General features: G+C 37.0%; 1 protein-coding gene across 1 annotated transcript in view; it reads right to left on the reverse strand.

The window, feature by feature from the left end:
- The window catches only part of Anapc1 (anaphase promoting complex subunit 1), an 80,897-nt gene that overhangs the window by 39,971 nt on the left and 22,545 nt on the right, over window positions 1-18,381 (reverse strand). The window contains exons 14-25 of the mRNA XM_048352346.1: window positions 18,015-18,149; window positions 15,347-15,487; window positions 15,081-15,141; window positions 13,811-13,998; window positions 11,318-11,392; window positions 7,562-7,830; window positions 6,848-6,939; window positions 5,786-5,934; window positions 3,578-3,656; window positions 2,346-2,382; window positions 2,183-2,253; window positions 1,512-1,690 (exon numbers count right to left, since the gene is read on the reverse strand). Coding sequence (XP_048208303.1) covers window positions 1,512-1,690; window positions 2,183-2,253; window positions 2,346-2,382; window positions 3,578-3,656; window positions 5,786-5,934; window positions 6,848-6,939; window positions 7,562-7,830; window positions 11,318-11,392; window positions 13,811-13,998; window positions 15,081-15,141; window positions 15,347-15,487; window positions 18,015-18,149 — 1,476 coding nt within the window. The remainder of the gene's footprint in view (window positions 1-1,511; window positions 1,691-2,182; window positions 2,254-2,345; window positions 2,383-3,577; window positions 3,657-5,785; window positions 5,935-6,847; window positions 6,940-7,561; window positions 7,831-11,317; window positions 11,393-13,810; window positions 13,999-15,080; window positions 15,142-15,346; window positions 15,488-18,014; window positions 18,150-18,381) is intronic.

The raw sequence follows: 18,381 nt of genomic DNA on the forward strand, positions 1-18,381 counted from the left end.
TTACCACACCTGGTTTACTACATATTTTTAGAACCAGAGTTCTGAGATTTGAAGTTTCCCTTTTTAAATTAATTTTTACCATGCTGTAATTCAGAACCAGTCTCATACACAGTAGGCAATACTTGGTACATAATTATTCACATTTTGAGAGTACAGCATGGTAATTTACATTACAGAATGCTCAGATCAGGGTAACTGGCATGTTTGTTACCTGAAATATCATCACTGTTTTGTGTTGGAAACATTCGAAATTCCCTCTGCTAACAATTTTGATACATTCCACTAACTTGTCAACCGGGTCCTCACAAGTTTCATTTTTAAGATTTTAAGAAAATTTGAAGGGAGATAACTAGAAAGTAACAAAATATTTTACCTTACTTTTCATTTCTAGGCTTCTTGGAACTCATTCTTAGAAAGATAAAATGGAGGACAGTATTTCATGACATCTTTTAAGCAACTCCAGGGGAAAAAAAGTGCTTTTTGTCAAGGGCTTTACTGTCATATGATTAGACAAATACATTTATACTAACTTAAAAAGCTTACATCAAGAAAGGCAACACTCGGGGCTGGGAATATGGCCTAGTGACAAGAGTGCTTGCCTTGTGTACATGAGGCCCTGGGTTCGATTCCCCAGCACCACATATACAGAAAACGGCCAGAAGTGGCACTGTGGCTCAAGTGGCAGAGTGCTAGCCTTGAGCAAAAAGAAGCCAGGGACAGTGCTCAGGCCCTGAGTTCAAGGCCCAGGACTGGCCAAAAAAAATAAATAAATCAATGAAAGAAAGAAAGAAATGCAACACTTAAGAAGCACTTAAGAGAACAGTTAAATTTTAACTATCTAAATTCAGGATACATGTCCTCTAACTTTTCCTACACAAAGTCAATAAACTGCTTAATTACTACTAAGGTACAAAGGAAACAGGGATAGTTGTTCTGCTGACTTAGTACTTCTGATTCAAGACAAACAAAAGTTCATGAGAGACAGTCACAAAACCCCTGCTCTGTGTTCTACTTGTAACTATTAACTCTGTGTTCAGAGCTGGCATGGTGGCTCAGGCATGTAATCCTTGCTACTTGGGAGGCTGATAGAAAGGATCACAGTTCCAGGCCAGCCCAGGCAAAATACTTTGAGGTCTTAACAGAAGGAGCTCGGTAGGGTGGTACACACCTGTCATCCTCACTGCATCAGAAGTGTAAAGTAGAAGGATCACATTCTACATGGAAGCCAGGAATAAAAGTAAGACCCTATCTAAATTAACAAACAACAGTGCTAAAAAGAACTGAAAGCATGGTTCAAGAGGAGAGAACCTAGAGAACACAGGCTATTCAAATGATGATGATGATGATGATGATGACAATGATGATGATGCTATGTTTGATTTTAAACCACATCTAGCCTATGAAAGACAACCTGATAGGCAAAAAATATACAGGAAAGTTAAAAGCATTCCTATTTTTTACTGTATCTGAGGACAAAACTGAACTTTAAAATTTCTTTGGCTGATACTCACGGATTTCCCTCTGGGTAAGTTTCCTTCACAAGCCTGCTTGGAAAGATCCTGACGTCCAATCAAGACACAGACATCTTCTGGCCAGTCTGAATCAGGTTGCTCTCGACAGTGATAAATTGCATCTCTGATAGGTAGAGCAATTCCATAAGGAAGAGTTTCCAAATCTCTCAAAGTGAATCCTTGCAATGAAAAGAAAGAGACAGTTACTTTAGAATTGCAACTCCCCCCAATCATCCTCTAACTGGCTACTGAATGTCTGTCCTAATAAGGAAGAAATTCATTTTATTCATCTTACTAGCACACCAAATGCTTGCTATCAGGAATTAGTATAAATGATCTCAAAGAGAACGCCTAAAAACCTGAATAAAAAGAGAAACTATCCCAAAGGAAAAAAAGAGAACTTCCCAAATAAAGGTTATATAGGCAGAGCCTCAACCACACCAAGAGGAATAAAAAATAAAGACATCTTTACACTAAGAAGTAAAAGGCTAATACTGTTTCAAGAACTCATGAAATTGCCAGGAAAAAGAAGTCTAGAGTGATGAACCGTAATTTCAATCTTAGGTCTTTTTGCATAGACAGAGCTCCTCTCCTGCTGTACCTGACAGTTCTAGGTAGCCTGCAGGAAGCATGCAATAAGCAAGTCCTAGTTAGAAGGTAGATGCTCTTACCCACACTGGTCATCCAAACAACTAATTTTTCAGCTAGGCTAGAAACAGATGTACAATGCCGGAAACTAAACCTAAATAGAAAAGAACACAATTATTAAACACAACAGCAAAACAGTATCATTTTAAATTCTAAATGTGAAAGCACAGTATTAATTAAAGTTACCTCTTTTCTTCTTGCTCCAGTTGTGACTTTTGAGGAGCTAAAAGGCAATAAAATAAAACCTTCTGTTAATAGCTTCACTGAGAGAAAAATATGTAAAAATATGTAGAAGACACTTGGAAATAAAACTCATTAACAACTCAGAAAAAATAATATAGTAAGCAGTACTTTGAAAACCTGGAGAAAAAAAATAATTTCCTGGAAGATGCTATGGTTCTCTAAAGCCATAGTAAAGTAAGATTTGTCAAATTTTGGGTAATCCTGGCATAAGAAAATAAGTTCTGGATTTTAGACTAAAACAGCAAAGCATATTTTTACACAATTTTAGACTTTGCCAGAAATAACCATTTCTGATACCTGTGTGTCATTATGGCTTCGAGGTCAAATGTACAGTGACTAAAATTCTCCAGTTTATATAGGCAGAGCCTCAACCATACCAAGAGGAATAAAAAAAAATAAAGACATCTTTGCACTAAGAAGTAAAAAGCTAATATCCTAACTCCTGTTACAAGAACTTAGGAAATTGCCAGGAAAAAGAAGTCTGGAGTGAAGTCTCTATAGAAGAGGCAACATACTGCCTCTAAAGCAAACACAGAAAAACATTTTAATTTTCTTATTTGTTATGATGTTGACATCTGTAAACATGTGTTTTAGGCCCAGTGCAGTGGCTTTAGCTATGTGGGAATCAGGAGGATCCTGGTTCAAAACAACCAGGACTAAGATGTTCACAGGATCCCATCTCAACCAAACAAAAACTGGACATGATGGCTTGTACAAGTCAGCCCACCTACGAGAGTCAGTACAAATGGGAGCATGTGGTCCAGGTTGGCCCAAGTAAAGAGCGAGATTATATATGAAGAATAATGAAAGCAAAAGGAACTAGGGGCTAGTAAAGCACCTGACTACAAGTACAAGCCCTGAGTTCAAAAGCTCAGTGCTGCAAATAACTCTTTATTTTATTTATTATTATTATTATTATTATTATTATTATTATTTGCCAGTCCTGGGGCTTGGACTCAGGGCCTGAGCACTGTCCCTGGCTTCTTTTTGCTCAAGGCTTGCACTCTGCTGCATGAGCCACAGCGCCACTTCTGGCCTTTTCTATCTATGTGGTGCTGAGGAATTGAACCCAGGACTTCATGTATACTAGGCAAGCGCTCTTGCCACTAGACCATATTCCCAGCCCCCAAATAATTCTTTTGAGAGGCTGAACATTACACATTACACCAACTTACTTATAGTTAGTTTTGATAAATACTGTGAGGCATCATCAGAAACACAGCTCTCATCACCAAGGATGTAGAGGGCAATACTCTGCAGAAACAGAAGAGTCATTATTTACTTTTTATGTTTTGGAGACAGGATCTTACTACACAGCTCAGGCTGGGATGGATTTGCAATCCTCCTGCCTTATTCCATCAAGTGTTGAGGATATATGAATACTATTAACACTTCTGAGGTATAATTAGGGAGAAAAATCATAATGTTAGAAGACTTATCCATTTAAGGTATTGAAACTCCATGACTTTGGACACCATAATATAATCAATAGACCACAAACACACTCAAAACACAGTATCTACACTACAGCAAAAGGCTCCCTGTGACCTCTGCCATCAACTGCCTCCTTCTACACCAACACTGGAAACCTGTCCTTGACCCATAGTTTTGTCTGTTGTACATTATGTAAGAGATTATACAATATATAGCCTTCATTTTTCCTTCTTTAATGTAGCATAGTGCCTTTGAGATTCATTTGCTTTATTGCTTATATTAGAAGTTTGTTCCTATTTACTGCTCTATTACTCTAGTATGCAGATGTATTAATTTTACTAAAAAACTGGTGAGCTTTTGGGTTGTTTACAATGTGTTAATTATAAGAAAATCTGCTTTAAGCATTCACACCCAAGTTTTTCTATGTTTTTGATTCTCTTAAATACCCTAAATTAGAATTGCTTCACAGGAAACTCAGTTTTTCCAAATTCTGCACTATTTTTGTAGCCTCACCAGCAAAATGAGTTTCAATTGCTTCACAGTCTCACCAAAACTCAATTTTTCTCATTTTAAAGGGTACCTAATCCTATCCTAGTAGAATCTAACAGCTATTTAGAAAGATCTCAGTTTGGCTTTCATTCATTTTAAAACATTATGCTTATTTACAAACAATACCAAGAAACTTTTTCTGGTAAACAGGTATCAAAAAAAAAAAAAAGGTAGAGAAAGTTTCTACTACAGTGCCAAATCATATGACCACACACCTATTTTAAAATGTTAACTGCTTCCAATTTATTTTGGAAGTGGAGGCAGGATTAACTACTAGGCTAAATAATCTTTTATTTACCAAGTATCTTCACACTCTAAATTCAAAAGAGCTGTAATAGTATTTGCTTTCACAAAGAAAATTATCTCATCCTTTTGTTCATAACACATATACACACATCCTATCCAAAGTTTAAATATATGCCATATAGCAAATATAAAAATATGCAAATCACACTAATAAAAATAGCACAATAATATATAGAAAAAAAACCAAATCTATTAAATAAGAAAATCAAGTTCCTTAAAGACAACAGGCCCACAATAAAACTTAGATCTCTTCCTTATTTTCCCTTTCTTCGTTTCATCTACATTTAACCAGCCAATACCATCTATCTCCACGAGCACCTGAAGATATTCTTAATAGCAGAGCAAGATGCTAGCGGAGTCTGGTATGATTGTTGCAAATATCTCATTAGCAAAACATCCAATAACTCTAGTAATAAAACACATGACAAGACTAAAAGCTTCTGTTGATTTAACTTTACATCTTTTTATAAACAGGTCTATGAACACACAAGTGATAAAGGAATATTGAGAGCACAGCTCACACTTGTAATCCCAGCAACTCAGAAGGCTGAGATCTAAGGATCAGAGTTAGAAGCCAGCTCCGGCAGAAAATGCCCCATGAGAATCATATCTCCAAAACCAAAAGCACTCAAGGGCTGGGGATATGGCCTAGTGGCAAGAGTGCCTGCCTCGGATACACGAGGCCCTAGGTTCGATTCCCCAGCACCACATATACAGAAAACGGCCAGAAGCGGTGCTGTGGCTCAAGCGGCAGAGTGCTAGCCTTGAGCGGGAAGAAGCCAGGGACAGTGCTCAGGCCCTGAGTCCAAGGCCCAGGACTGGCAAAAAAAAAAAAACAACCAAAAGCACTCAAAAACCAGAGGTGGAACTGCAGCTCAAAGTGGTAGAGCACTAGTCTTCAGCAAAAAAGGTCAGGGACAACATCCAGGCCCTGAGGTTCAAGCCCCACAAACAACCAAAAAAATGCATTGTATATATGTATATAGGTAGGTAGGTAGGTATGAAAACGTAACAATGCATTCCTCCTTGTACAATTAATGCATACTAATAAAACAACAACATTAAACAAGACAGTCACCACACTGAATACATACCAAGACTATTAGCCTGCTTCTTTCACAGATGCCAGGGAGGTAAGGATAGGGTGGCATTCCTTCACCTTGAAGACAAGAACTCACCCACTGATAAATACTTGGTGGCTCAGAAGTCAAAAATGATGGGTGATGCATAAATCCTGTTTGCCCTTTAAAAATTAGATAAGTATTTATAAAGAGACAAGAATATTATTATAAGACAAGGGGCTGGGGATATGGCTTAGTGGCAAGAGTGCTTAACTCATATATATGAAGCCCTGGGTACAATTCCCCAGCACCACATATACAGAAAACAGCTGGAAGTGGGTGCTGTGAGCTCAAGAGGCAGAGTGCTAGCCTTGAGCAAAAAGAAGCCAGGGACAGTGTTCAGGGAAAATGATTAACTGTACCAGTCATTTCAAAACAGGTTAACATTTCCCCACATTCTTCGAAATACTTCCCATTTCCCACAAGAATAAATAGCTGAATATGTTATCAAATGTAAACTTAAACAACTTCTATTTCTTCCCATCCTCAATAGTACTTTAGCAAACTGGTTCCCAAAGCTTAAAATAATCTAATCAAGATTTCCTGGCCTTATCTTAAAGGTCAGAAAACAAAGGAGAAATAAGAATTCAGCTTTAAGAACTAGGTTAAAACTTAGTCCCTTTAGCTCAAGGTCTAGGACAGTAAAATAGTGATAGAAAAGTCCTACATCTGTGCTGTTTAAACAGTTCATGTGGTTACAGAGCATTAGAAAAATGGCTAGTGCATTGAGAAATTAAACACTTAATTTTAATTAAATTCAAGTAATGTGACTAATGGCTACTAACTAGACAGTACACATGTAAAGTATTCCTTAACATCAAAAGCTCCCTCTAAACTTAAGCATGGGTACAGTTTTTCCTATGTACACTTAAGAAGTAATGACTTACTAAAAGTCAGGGACCAAATATCAGAAACTAAAATGAGCCTGGTGAAGACACTTTGCTTAATGAGAATCGTGTCTTGTTTTTCACTGAAACAGACACACGTCAATGTCTCTACACTGTTCAGAAAATCTGTAATAACTCAAACACTTACCCTGTTCAATGGTGCAAACTTGTCCAGTAGTTTTGACAAGCATTGGATAGTCTCGATAGTAATGATCTACGTAAGACCCCAATTGCAAGTCCCTAAAAATATGAAAAGCATATAAAGAAGGCATTACAGCATTTTCTGTGAGAGTTAGAAAGATTAACCAGTTGTGTACTTAATTTTTTAAAATATTATGAAAAAGATAATCTAGTTTCTTAAAAAGTGCCCACTGTGACAAATATAACCAATTTTGCCATGAGGCTCTAATTACAGAACAAGCACTGTAGTAGTGTTCCTCTTCTATTAGTTCTGTGATCTCTAGGAAGTAATCACTATGAACTTCACTGTCTTCTAGAAATTGGGGATGCTAGCTAAGGATTTTGTTTGTTTGACTCATTTTGGTTTGGTTATTAGAGGAGTAAGAGACAAGGTTCCCAGCTGTAATCCAGGCTGGCCTCAAATTCAATCATCCTTCCTCACCTCAGTTACCCAAATTATTAGATTATAGGCATGCACTACTATGCTCAGCTACTCTACAGAGACTAAAAATTCTAACATAAATAGTATTCCCTTACCTAGTGCTATCTTTACACAGTGCTGTGGTTCACAAAAAGAAATGCTCTTTGTCTGAGAAGGTATATTTCAGAAACATGTTGATAAAGTTACTATATATTATGTCTAGGGCCTATTGGCAGTTTTTAATATATAAACAGTATTTACCTTGCCAGCTGAACAAGAAGGTCTATAAGTGAGCTAATTCCCTCTCCCATTAGAGTATTTAACTTAAGCTCCTCATAGACAAGGTGAAGTACAAAAAATATTGCAGGTATATGAGTAAAGAGAAGAGTAGATGAATCCAGGATGAGGTTTTGAGACAATTCTTCATCCTTCACCCTTGAAGTTTTCAACAAACTCAAACCTAAGGTTCTGGTCAAAAGATGAGACTCAGCATTCTTGTGGTAGTCTGAACTTATTAAATATTCCCAGTCCTAAGAAGAATAAACAGGATATTGCTTATATAATGTCTCCTTGAAATGTCATTATTAATAAAGAAAAGCAGATTCACTTAACCCAAATTCCATTTTAAGTTGATCTATTAATAGGGAAAAAATACAACGCTGAAAAAAGAAGAAACTATGAACATCCAAGCAATTTCCAGATGCCAGTAATGAACATTATGACAAATTTTTTCTCCTTTTTTTTTTTTGGTGCTTGAACTCAGAGCCTAGGTGCTGTCCCTGAGCATTTTAGCTTTTCTGGCTTTTTGGTGGTTAAAAGGAGGTAAGAATCTTGTGGACTTTTCTGCCCAGGCTAGTTTTGAACTGCAATTCTCAGATCTCAGCCTCCTGAGTAGCTAGGATTACAAGTGTGAGCCAGGGGAGCCTGGCAAACAAGTTATTTTTTAAAAATATTTTTTCATAAAGAGACGTTAGAGAAGAATCCTACTATTTAAAAAATGGCCAGAAGTGGCGCTGTGGCTCAAGTGGCAGAGTGCCAGCCTTGAGCAAAAAGGAAGCCAGGGACAGTGCTCAGGCCCTGAGTTCAAGCCCCAGGACTGGCAAAAAAAAAAAAAAAAAAGGAAGATGAGAAATACAGATTGGCAGGTCTAACAACCATCACACTCACTGGTTTACATTTTGCTAAGAGGAAAGGTCTACCTGCATCCACCTGGAAAACTTATCTTTTCAGGTTTATAAAATACTAGAGCCCATAACATAATCCAATAATCAACTAAATCTTTCATATTCAGACTGGATATTTTCCAAGTCTTATGTCTACTTTAGCTTCTACTTTGTAAGTCATTTTTAACACATTGAGATTATGTGTTTTGGGTCTGCTTTGATTTGTATTTGTGATTTATACTCTGTTGAAAGAATGTGATATGCTATTTCAAGATCTTGGAATTTACTAGTGTTTTTCTAAGGCTTCATATATTCCACTAACTATATTAACATTAGGACCACATATAGAAAGAACCATGTAAGAAAAAACTGTATGCCTGTAATTGCAGCACTTGCGAGTCTAACATAGAAGGATCATGATTTGGAGGCGAGTCTACATAGAAAGAACCTGTGGGGGGGGGGGGAGATAAACAAGTACAAAACAAAACCCACAAAAAGTTTTTTTGTAGCAGTCCTGAGGCTAGAACTCAGGGCCTGGGGCACTGGCCCTGTGTATTTTTTTGCTCAAGGATAGGACTCTACCAATTGATCCACAACTCTACTTATAGCTTTTTGATAGTTAATTGGAGATAAGAATCTCATGTACTTTCCTTCCCAGGCTGGTTTTCAACTGCAATCCTCAGATCTTAGCCTCCTGAGTAGCTAAGACTTGAGGTGAGCCACTAGTTTCCAGCAGTCAGATAGCCAAAATTGAAAAAAATGGTACTCGCTCACCAAAAAGAACAGCTAAACAACATATTAATAAAATATACAACTAAAGCATGAAATCAAGAAACTCTTATCTAGAATATGTAAGGAGCTTCCATAGCTCAGTAAGTACTTTTTAAATTCAACTAAAAAACAGCTGAAATATCTGAACAAAAACTTTTCTTTTGAAAAGGAAAGAAATAGCTAATAGGCAAGAAAAAAAATCATTAGCAGTCAAAGACAATTAAAATCACTGAGGCAAATTACTTTTTTGTTTGTTATTTGGGTTTTTTTGTTTTTTTTTTTTTGGCCAGTCCTGGGCCTTGGACTCAGGGCCTGAGCACTGTCCCTGGCTTCTTTTTGCTCAAGGCTAGCACTCTGCCACTTGAGTGCCACTTCTGGCCATTTTCTGTATATGTAGTGCTGAGGAATCAAACCCAGGGCTTCATGTATATGAAGCAGGCACTCTTACCACTAGGCCATATTCCCAGCCCATGAGGCAAATTACTTTGTACACACTTAAATTGTTAAAATCAACTCCTAGCTACTCAAGATGGCAAGACCTAAGGATCACAGTTCAAAGTCAGCCCAAGTAGGAAAGTCAGTGAAACTCTCATTTCCAACTAACCACCAGCAAACCAAAAGTAGGGTTGTAGTGCAAGTGGTAACTATTAGCCTTCAGTGAAAAAAAGAGCTTGGGGTTAAGGTCCAATCCCTGAGTTCAATTACCAGGACTAGCACACACAAAAAAAAAAGGAAATAGGCTAGGTGCTGGTGGTTCATGCCTATAATCCTAGCTATTCAGGAGGCTGAGATCTGAGGATCACAGTTCAAAGCCAGCCCAGGCAGGAAAAGTCTGTGAAATTCTTATCTCCAATAAACCACCAGAAAAAACGAAAAAAGAAAAAAAAAAAAAAAGCTGGCTCAAGTGATAGAGTGCTAGATTTGAGTGAAAGAAACTCAGGGATACCATCAAGGTCCCGAGTTCAAACCCCAGGACTGGTACCCTACTCCCCACCCCCCCAAAAAAGGAAATAAGCTGAAAGCATGCATCAAATGGTAGAGTATCTGCTTGGCAAGCACAAGGCCCTCAGTTCAAATCTAGTTCACACACACACACACACACACACACACACACACACACACACACAAAGAAAAAGAAAAAAGAAGTTCTAGATACTCATCAGAATACAGAACCAAACTATGGTGTACTCATACTACTCAGCAGTGGGTCCCGGCAAACAAACGTTATACAGTATGAATTTCAAAACATTACACCCAAGGGAAATTAGTTTCTTTACATAAGCTATAAATAAAAGATGTTACATATATAAATTAGAGGTTACATACTACATTACTTCATTTATATAAAGTTCTAGAAAAGGCACAGCTGACATATGGTGATAGAATGCAAGTCACTGGTTGCTTAAGGAAGTTAAAAAAGATACAGGGGAATAAAGAAACATGGCACAGGGGAACTTTAGGGAATTATGGAAACATTCTGTGTTGTTTTGTTTTGTGTTGGTCATGGGGCTTGAACATGGGACCTGGGTACTGACCCTGAGCTCTTTTACTCAAGGATGGTAGTCTACAACAGTGTCACTTCCAGTTTTCTAGTAGCTAACTAGAGATAGAGTTTCAAGGATCTTACTACCTGGACTAGGTTTGAATCAAGATCCTCAGATCTCAGCCTCCAGAGTAGACAGAATTATAGGTGTGTGCCACCAGCACCCAGCTACATTGTGCTTTGATAGGAGTATGAATTACATAAATATGCTTATGTCAAAACCGACCAAACTATAAATTTAAGATATTATTAAAAAATATTTGGACCACTTAACAACGATCTGCAGAATCTGATATATTGGAGCCTGGAGAATCATCACTGTAGAAAAAAATAAAGACTGTCACTTTAGGTGACAAATTAGCAATATAATACCTATACGTTCACACTGAAACCCTGCAGCAACACATACATTTATAGTAATTTTTAGATGACTAAGACAAAAGTGAATGAATGACCACACAACAAAACAGAACTTACTCTTCAAAAAAAACTTGGTATTAAAATGACCCTAAATTAATTTATATTATCAGGAATACCTACATCATCAGATCCGGTCTCAGAAGGCCTTGCTTTTTTGGGTGCAATGACTGGAGAAAGTGATCCTTCAAAGTCAATCTAGAAAATAAACCGGAAAGACAAATCATATATTTATTATTCTTAACTAACCAAAGCATTAAGATATCAGTTCTGCTGAAGAAACTGAGGAAAACGATCTCATTTTTCACCTAGAAAACTGTAATACAAGTATTCTTCTAGGTCATTATGAAGATGAAATTATGGAAGGAAACATAAGACAGGAAAAGTGGCAGAGTGCTTGTCTAGCAAGCTCAAAGTCCTCAGTTCAAACCCCAGTATGACTACAAAAGAAAAAAAAATTCAACACAGCCTAATGATTGCCTATTGGTTGTAATTATAGTAAAGTATAAAGTGTTTTGTAATGAATTTTTAACACTATGAGAAATTTTGATTAGTCATTTTCAATTAAAAGGTAGTATCATCAATGCTTAGGACTAAGGACATAATCCTTAACTAACATGTACAAAAGCTATAGGTTTGATTCCCCAGAACCTCATAAAGTAACTATATTTGAACACATTCAGAAAATACAGGCAGTTTTAATACTAAGCACAGTCAAAAATAATTACAACAAAAGCCAAAAAAAGAATCTAAGAACAAAAATGTTAATATCCTAGACACATAGTACCACAGCTCAGGTGATACAGAGCAGCCCTCGGTCATCCCAAATCAGTATCAATTCTATTTAAACCTTCGTGTGACCTGCTTTTTCCCTGCCCTTAATTTTTAGACACCTCCCAAAAGCAAATAGTGTCCCAAAATCAAAGTGAAAGTTAATGTGTTTAATTTAAGTGATAGTGAAATTTTCATACCTATTGAAAGATGATATGTACCTTTAGCAAAAGCTGGATGCTATTCAAGAAAAAATGACTCACATACGTATTCACAGTACTTGTAATAAGAGCATGAAGTAAGATCTAGTCTTTGGTGAATGGTATTCATGTTTACCAAAGTAACTTACAACTTTAGTATGAGGATTTGGACTCAGGGCCTCACAAGTGCTCAATAGGCACTGTACTACCTGAGCTATGTCCCCAGCCTACAACAATAACTTCTATGACAATAACAAAGCCTACTCCATGTGGTTTCAAATTATGGATGCTCAAACCTAGTGTACATAGAGTATAGGTAAATTCTAGTAGTTTTAGAGTACTAAATTCTATGTATCTTTTTTTTTTTTTTTTAGATTTTTTTTTTTTTTTTTTGCCAGTCCTGGGCCTTGGACTCAGGGCCTGAGCACTGTCCCTGGCTTCTTCTCGCTCAAGGCTAGCACTCTGCCGCTTGAGCCACAGCACCGCTTCTGGCAGTTTTCTGTATATGTGGTGCTGGGGAATCGAACCTAGGGCCTCATGTATCCGAGGCAGGCACTCTTGCCACTAGGCCATATCCCCAGCCCAAATTCTATGTATCTTGAGTACTGTGGTTTTCCAGAATGGTAGGTTCCTTGAAACCACACATCTGCAAATACAAAGGAGTGCTACGATAATTTTCATCTTAGTCCTCCATTTCCCAAATATTTCTCAGCAAGCACATTTACTTTCATAATGAAGATTTAAAAAACTTTTTTAATGGATTTATTATCACAAGGCTAAAAGGTATACATTGGACAGGTGGACTACCAAGACAAAGGTAAGGTGCCTACTAATCTCCAAAGTAAAAAGAAAACACCAACACTATAGGCAATAAACTGCAGGCTTTCATCAGCTATGAAAGACAAAAGAGATGCTGGGGGAAGATGGTAAAGGGTGTAGTTTTATACTACTATCAGAGTAGACACTCAGCTAAAGTGTGTTAAATTCCCTCAAAACAAGCCTTGCTTCCTCACGTGCCAAGCAGTAAGTCTTGTCTTCAGACTTGTCTTATAAAGAACCCTGTCTGCAGAAAAAGAACATTAAGTCATGTGAGTCAGAAGACTCATGAGCAAATCACTACTGATACCAACCTAACTCCCAGTCATTTCATGAAGATGAAATCAAAGAGTCACATGTGCTCTAACACATAAAGAGTCAATGATTATAGCCAAGCACCAGTGACTTAGACCTGTAATCCTTGCTGCTCAAGAGGCTGAGAAAAGAAGATGACAGTTCAAGGTCAGCCCAGGCAGAAAACTTTTTAAGATACTATCTCAAAAGAAAAACAAAAAACAAAAACATGACTGGGAGAGTGGCTCAAGTAACAGAGCAACAAACAGCTGAGCAAACCACTGGAGGCCCTGAGTTCAAACCCTATTACTATGGACTTGTGGGGGCGGGGGAGAGAACATTACTTGTAATTACTAGTAAAATGTTATCTGTATTGAATGCTTTATTTACAACATATAAATATGGTATACTTTGGTATTATTCTAATACCTAGAAGGATACTTGTTATTGTGTTTGTTATGTTAGAATCTGAATATTAATCATGTAAAAATTATTTTCTGAGTAATTTATAAAGAAAAAAATTGTATTTACTTACACTTCGGGTCCATGCTAAGCGGTCTGTGTTATAGCCCATCATGTTCATGAGACAAATCACAAATAAATTCCACTCTGAGTGGTGACCAGGTCCTCCTGGAGCACTGTGGACATTGTACCATTTGACAAGCATCTGAACTGCTACTTCTTTTGGCAGGATAAACTTAATTGCGTGTAGACATGTTTGTACTATTAAAAGTAAGGGATTAAGTTTAGTATGATTCCTGTTCATGAATTTCTTTCCCACTTTCAAATGAAAGTTTTGAGTTACTACTATGAAAAGGCTAATTGCTGTAAAGAGTCAGTAGATGCAAACATTCTCTGACAACCATTTGAAAATTAAACCAACGATTGAATCTGACAGGGCTCAAAAAAGGACTAAGAACAGATATCTGATCATTTTGCCTCAGGTTCATCTGAAACAGTCCTGATTTCCATCTACTGCCCCAATATTTAATAACTGTTTCTGTTTACACTCTTGAAAATGTCATGTTATGAAAAAGGCAATTTTATACCAAAAAATTCATACAAAATTCTGCTTCTGATTATTTTAGGCAACTTATTAATTCAACACAGGCATCCACCAACAGCAATGCTTAAGTATCAATGTTAGATGTTCTAAATGAATGGACATACCTGTATGTCAGCCTCATCACCATAGTGAGACTCCATAAGCCCTTCCTCCCCACCCTTAAAAGGAGCATCAATGGACTTTGGGGCATATGTTCCCAGCTTCTTGACAGGCAGAAATGGGGAAGATTAGGGTTTGAAGCCAGCCTGAGCAAAAAGCTCCTGAGACTTCATCTCAACAAATAGGTTGGGCATGTTGATATGCACTTGTGGTCCCAGCCACACAGAGGCATAGGCAGGAAAGTTGTGGTTCCAGACCAGCCCCCAGCAAAAATTCAAGACCCTATCCCAAAAACAACCAAAGCACATGCATACCAAAAAAAAAAAAAAGAAAAAGACTGAGGGCATGACTCATGTGGCAGAGCATTTGTTTAGCAAGCCCATGACCCTGAGTTCAAACCCCAGTACCACTGAATAGTAAAGGCACATCAGGGAAACAGAATTAGCATGTCCTTAACTACACAGTGTACTAAGAAAGCATATTCCAGCTATTTAGCTTCTCTACCAAAGGAGAAACCTAACCAATAGTTTCCAAGGAATAAAATAACTTCTTAAACCTCAATTATTGGCATAAATCACCAATTATTCCAAAACGTACAAATTGAGGACACACAGAAATGAGAAGTCACTCTCAATCATACCTAATTCTGAGGTGGCAATTTCAGGAATAGTGATCCTAACCATGGAGCCATTACTCAGTTCCTAGTGAAAAGAATGGAAACACAAAGAAAAAAAAATGAAGTGAATTTGTGCAGTCTAAAAGTCTCTGAACATTTTTAAACGGTACTTAGTAAGAATGATAGCCAGTGTAAAACTTGTATTTTTCATACAAAACTTTGGATCCTAGCAAGTTTGAAGTATTAGCCACAATTCTTGGAAAACTACCTACTGTTTTATAGATACTTACCAGAGTTACTCTGTTATGGACAGGATCTCTGACAGAATGAATGTAAGTTCCAAGCTGTTGGAAAGTACAATCCTCATTATAGAGAGAATCATGAAGTTTTGAGGAATCCCTCAATTCTGGAACTGGGGACAGCAGAACAACCTATAAAAAGTTATAAACATAGGACAAATAAACTATCTTTGAGAAATTAAGGATGAAGAAACTTGACTATTTCTTTTTTGCCTCTAGTCTAACAAAGGACTTCACAGGGTGGTTTAAATAAGCCTACCCTAGTTATGATGAAGAACTTTGCAGAGGATTAAGGTCTTCCTGGAAAGTAACTACAAATGGTGACCAAAGCAGCAAAGCACCTAGAAAGCTAAAGAGGCTTTGGTTTAAGATTTGAGCAAGAAAGGAACCACAGGGAGAGGGACAAACATTCATGCTTTTTATTCTCTGGAAATCTGAACTTTTTTCCTGGATGTGGAGTACATATGGGCAGGTTGACAATGCAAGAAATGCCACGGCTAAAGAGACAGAAAGTAGCAGCATTTTTAGAAATATTCAAAGACTAATATGAATCATCCAAGACAGACAACTTCAGGAACTAGAAATCCAGATAGAAGGAAAAGCAATGAAAAGCAGAAATGTAGGACCACTGACATTTCCCCTATAGACAAGTATTGATTTATAGATACACAAAACAGGGCTGGGATTTAGCTTAGTGACAAAGGGCACACAGTGCAACGTCCTGGGTTCAATCCTCAGTACTATAAAAAAAAAATACAGCAGAAAAAATATAAACAGCAATTATTTTCTTAACCACAGATATGTGGTTAAGACAGACAGGTATAGAGAAAATTTAAATCAACTTGTTACTAACTACAGGCACTTCTAATTTTAGTTTTCTAGTTATGACCACTGACCCTTTATATATTCTTGTAATTCAATCTATAGGACATCCCTAAAGGAACAGCTCATCAACACTAAGAGCCAATCAAACTTACAATTCATTTATTACATAATCTAGCAGGAAAAACTCAGCCCACTCATCCTGGTTCTATGGCTCATGATACAATCTTGTCACAGAAGTGAAAACACCATCAGCCAGTGCATTAAGACTGTGGTTTCCTGTGACCTCATAACTAGCAAAGACACGAACTCTAAAATAGTGATGGTCATTTTTAATCACAAAAGAACTTCTTCCAAATGACAAGATTCTGAGACTTTCGCAAATTTTCATTCTAGAAGTTCTGTAAATGTACTGACATGAAAGGGAAAGGGTCTATTTCGTTGTATATGTTCAAAAATGAAATCAGTCAAGGCCAGTGGCCCATATCTATAATCCTAGCTACTCAGAAGGCTAAGATGTAAGAATTGTAGTCTAAAGCCAGCAAGAAAGCTAAATTGAAGGTATGACTCAAGTAACAGAATGCCAGACATAAGCAAAAAAGCCAAGCACATAGCCATGAATTCAAACCCTGCTACTGAAACAACAACAAAAAAAACCTAGGTTGGACAGCACCCAAAACTATCAGTATTAACCTTCTCTTGAATTGCTCTTAAAGATCTGTACTTAAATATTCATCAAATACAGAACACTTCATACTAGAAAGGGTAGGTATCCGGTAAACATAAATACCTATCCCTGCCACTTAGAAAACCCTGAGCCCTGTTTCTAGAGTACCGTTCTAACCAGGACACCAAAAAGCAATCAACTGATAACAGTCATTTATACTTCTCTGTGCTTCTTGTGTCACATTTCTCCTTCGACATATATGGCCCTAGCTCATACTCTCTCTGTATCTCTTACAATGACACAAGCATCTTCACTCAGAATCTAATCGGTCCCCCCCAGCTTCCTTCAATCCCAAGATAAACCTATCTTAAACTAATCATGACATTCTTAACTCCTTCTTCATAAGACTAATGTCTGACAATAACACTCAGAAAAATCCTTTCCATCCTTCTTCCTTTAAGAGCATACCAGTAAGAGAATAAATCCCAATTTTACCACCTATTAATTTTCTGACTTCAGACAAGTAACCTCAATGTAGTACCTCTATACTACTAGGATCACAGCAGTATTTTACCAATCAGTTATATGGTCTTAACTGCATGTATACTGAAAAATCACTTAGATCACACCAGAAATGCTCAAAAAACACTATCATCCACTTTCTACCACATTTGACCCAACAAACAACTTTCAGTTTTTAAAGTATTCATTCCATAGATCTACTGAATCCTTACCTTGTATGTTAGGAGATGGTACAAATAAGCATGGAGTCTTTTACAACCTCCTGTCTTGAACCAAATGCCCTTTCATATTTTCCAATGACATACATATCATCAAGGTCCAAGCCAAGATTGACATAGCTCTCAGAGATGAGGCTACAATTTTGCCATGTCATCTCATCAAGATGTGCCTTCTCATGGTATATTGTGTTCCTCGTTCATGAGACTTAAGTATACCACACACTTCACAAGAGCTAAAAGTCACTAAAGAATTATACTACATTTATCTGTTTATATCTACAATCTATACTATACATTTATAAATCTGTTTATCTAAAAAATTATACTAATTATTTAAGTATTATCTAAATGAAGTTAGACATAGAAAAGAACTAATTTCATCACAGTTCTTAGAAAAAATATTTTTTACAAGATCTAATTCATTTCTTACCTCATCCAATGATCCAAGCAATTTACTAAGGGGCTTAGGAGAGCTAACTCCATCAAGGGGTGTACTGGGCCGAGGCATTGTGTTGGACATTGTCAGAGAAGGAGCTGGAAGTCCAGGAATAAAAACCTTTCCCACCTTGGGACAATGAAAGGATATACAGAGAAAACTAGCTGTAATAAATGTATTATACCCTTTAGTAAAATGTTAAGGCATGTAAAATATGTTCAGATGTCAGATATGCTCAATAAACAAAATTATTACTTTAACAATACTTAACAATTAATACTTTAGATAAAATGAATACTTACAATCTTTCAAATTCTAATAGCCAGTTGCAAATCCAATAATCTTTTAAAAACTACTAAGT

Source organism: Perognathus longimembris, chromosome 8 (assembly GCF_023159225.1).
Source record: "Perognathus longimembris pacificus isolate PPM17 chromosome 8, ASM2315922v1, whole genome shotgun sequence".
In the NCBI taxonomy this organism is placed as follows: domain Eukaryota; kingdom Metazoa; phylum Chordata; class Mammalia; order Rodentia; family Heteromyidae; genus Perognathus; species Perognathus longimembris.